Genomic DNA, 2,500 nt, shown 5'->3' with positions numbered 1-2,500 from the left:
CCTTGCTGTACAGCACCAGATAAGCAGCCCTTAAAGTACGCAATATCTCTTGAGGAGTGCGAAGAACATACCCAAACCATCTCCATTTACCCCTCACCATGATCTCATCCACATATGACACTCGAGTAATTTCTCTGTTTCATTTCTAATCCTGTTCTACCTTCTAACTGCCAGTATTCTTACGTGAGAAAATTGAGTGATGGCAATTCTGAAATGTCACTTAACTTTTAATTTCTTACAGCTGAAGTAAGAAAGAATATGTATGGAAAATCTTACTATCTGTCAAAAGGGGGCGTGGCTATGCAACATGACCAAAAAAATAGGATTAGACAGGAAAGGTGACGGCATGAGAGTATAAAAGTGAACAGGTTCTACTGCAGATCATCAGTTATCAACCAACGTTTCAAGAAATCGCACCCAAACTGACAGCCATGAACCGTCTGTTATTCGTAAGTGAAGCTGGATTTTACTGTTGGCAAAACCTAAAAGTAACATTTGGTTGTTAAGGACTTGGTGAAAGTGTTTCCGCGTAGAGACTAAACTTAAGATAGATTTTTGTAATGGCGGACTTTTTTATTGTGATTATTTCATGTTACTTTGATCTATATTTTTCTTTAAGAGTTTATTCAATTAAGGATAGCTTTGATGGAAGACTTTGATGAAAGACTTGTGTATTTTTAGTACGATCTGAATTTCGAATTCCATTCTAGACTTTTGTAATGTCACACTTCTTTGTGATTATTCCATGTTAATTTTATCTATATTTTTCTTTAAGAGTTTATTCAATCAAGTCTAGCTTTGATGGAAGACTTTGATGAAAGACTTGTGTATTTTTATTACGATCTGAATTTCGAATTCCATTCTAGACTTTTGTAATGTCAGACTTCTTTGTGATTATTCCATGTTAATTTTATCTATATTACTCTCCAAGAGTTTATTCAATCAAGCCTAGCTTTGATGGAAGACTTTGATGAAAGACTTATTTTTATTACGATCTGAATTTTGAATTCCATTATAGACTTTTGTGATAGACAGACTTGTGATTAGTCCATGTTAATTCTATCTATGTCTATCTCCAAGAGTTTATTCAATCAAGTCTAGCTTTGATGAAGACTTTGGCAAAAGATTTCGTGTTTTTTCATGTATTTTGATTATGATTTAAATTTCTAATTCCATTATCGTCGAAATGTTTAGTGGAAGGGAAATGTATTTCAACCTCACACACATATTTGCTTATGTACATTACAAAACTTTGACCAAGAAAGGCTTGTTATCACTCCCATCGTCTGTATGTAATAAACAAAGGATATATACATAAGTAATCCTACTTGCAGTTATCCTCTAATATGCTAAAAGTTACTAACATTGAGTTTTACCGATTTTCACTAAAATTAACTAATACGAATATTTCCTACGCTGAAGATTCCGAGATAAAAGTAGTAAATTACTTAAGAGTCGTGGTTTTCTTAACCACTGGACAACTTCCGGAGAGCATCATAAAACGACCGTGGAGGTCCTGTAGAAAGTAGGGTTCACAGGTGTACAGGACCAGATAAGCAGATTAAAATTAAAGTAAAGTAGTTGAGCCTATTGTAATTTACAAATCAGAGAGAGAAAGGCCGACAGATGACTTACAACTGTCAGGGACCCAAAAAAAAATAAATAAAAAAAAAAAATAAAAAAAAAATCGAAAAATAAGTCATACCTGATTATATGTAATCAAGTTAAACTAGATCATGGATATTAAGTCCCAGTGCTTTCGTTAATATGTCCACAGTAACTACCGAAATCACTGCGCGTGCTTCTAAAACCCCTTAGTTTTAATTAATGAAATCATGTTAGGTAACCTTTAGCAATTCATCCTGATCGCTGTACTTCCAATACAATGCCCTCCCTGGCACCAGCAACTCAAAATTTCTTTCCTCAGCTCGCTTGCCTGGTGGCCCTTGTTGCTGCTGATGTCTACAATGCCCACATCCCAATCCTTAAGGACGACCGGACCCAGAACTCCTACGGGGAGTACACCTTCGATTTCGAGACTGGCAACGGCATCAAGAGACAGGAAGCTGGTAGACAGGGTTATGGACAGGAGACCAATGGGGGTTGGAGGTAAGTGCCATTCGAGACTTAGTTTTACAGACTTACAGGTTTTACAGGCCGCTCATGAATGGCAGAGGCAAGGGATAATGACATTGCCCCATCAAGAAGGATAATACCCTAGAGACAGACCATATTACATAAGATCAGCGCCCAAGCCACCTCTCCATCCAAGCTAGGAACAAGAAGGGCTAGGCAATGGCTACTGATGACTCATCATATAGACCTATACGCTCCCCCAAAATCACCCATCCTTAGATCACAAGGATGGTGAGGTTGCAGTGACCAAAGGAACTAACGAGTTTGAGAGGGACTAACCCCAGTCTGGCAATCACCAAGCGAGGAGACCAAAACCCTTGTTATTATTACTTGCTAAGCTACAGCCCTAGTTAGAAAAGTGGGA

At 37.5% G+C, this 2,500-nt stretch overlaps 1 protein-coding gene across 1 annotated transcript in view; it reads left to right on the top strand.

Annotated features, from left to right (window-relative positions):
- Positions 1–402: 402 nt before the first annotated feature.
- The window catches only part of LOC137628372 (pupal cuticle protein Edg-78E-like), a 3,431-nt gene continuing 1,333 nt past the window's right edge, over positions 403–2,500 (top strand). Inside the window, exons 1-2 of the mRNA XM_068359522.1 lie at positions 403–449; positions 1,928–2,109. Coding sequence (XP_068215623.1) covers positions 432–449; positions 1,928–2,109 — 200 coding nt within the window. The 5' untranslated portion in view covers positions 403–431. The remainder of the gene's footprint in view (positions 450–1,927; positions 2,110–2,500) is intronic.

Source organism: Palaemon carinicauda, chromosome 36, assembly GCF_036898095.1.
Source record: "Palaemon carinicauda isolate YSFRI2023 chromosome 36, ASM3689809v2, whole genome shotgun sequence".
Classification (NCBI taxonomy): Eukaryota; Metazoa; Arthropoda; class Malacostraca; order Decapoda; family Palaemonidae; genus Palaemon; species Palaemon carinicauda.
Note: the sequence above shows the minus strand (reverse complement) of the source record. Positions and strands in the feature narration are given on the sequence as shown.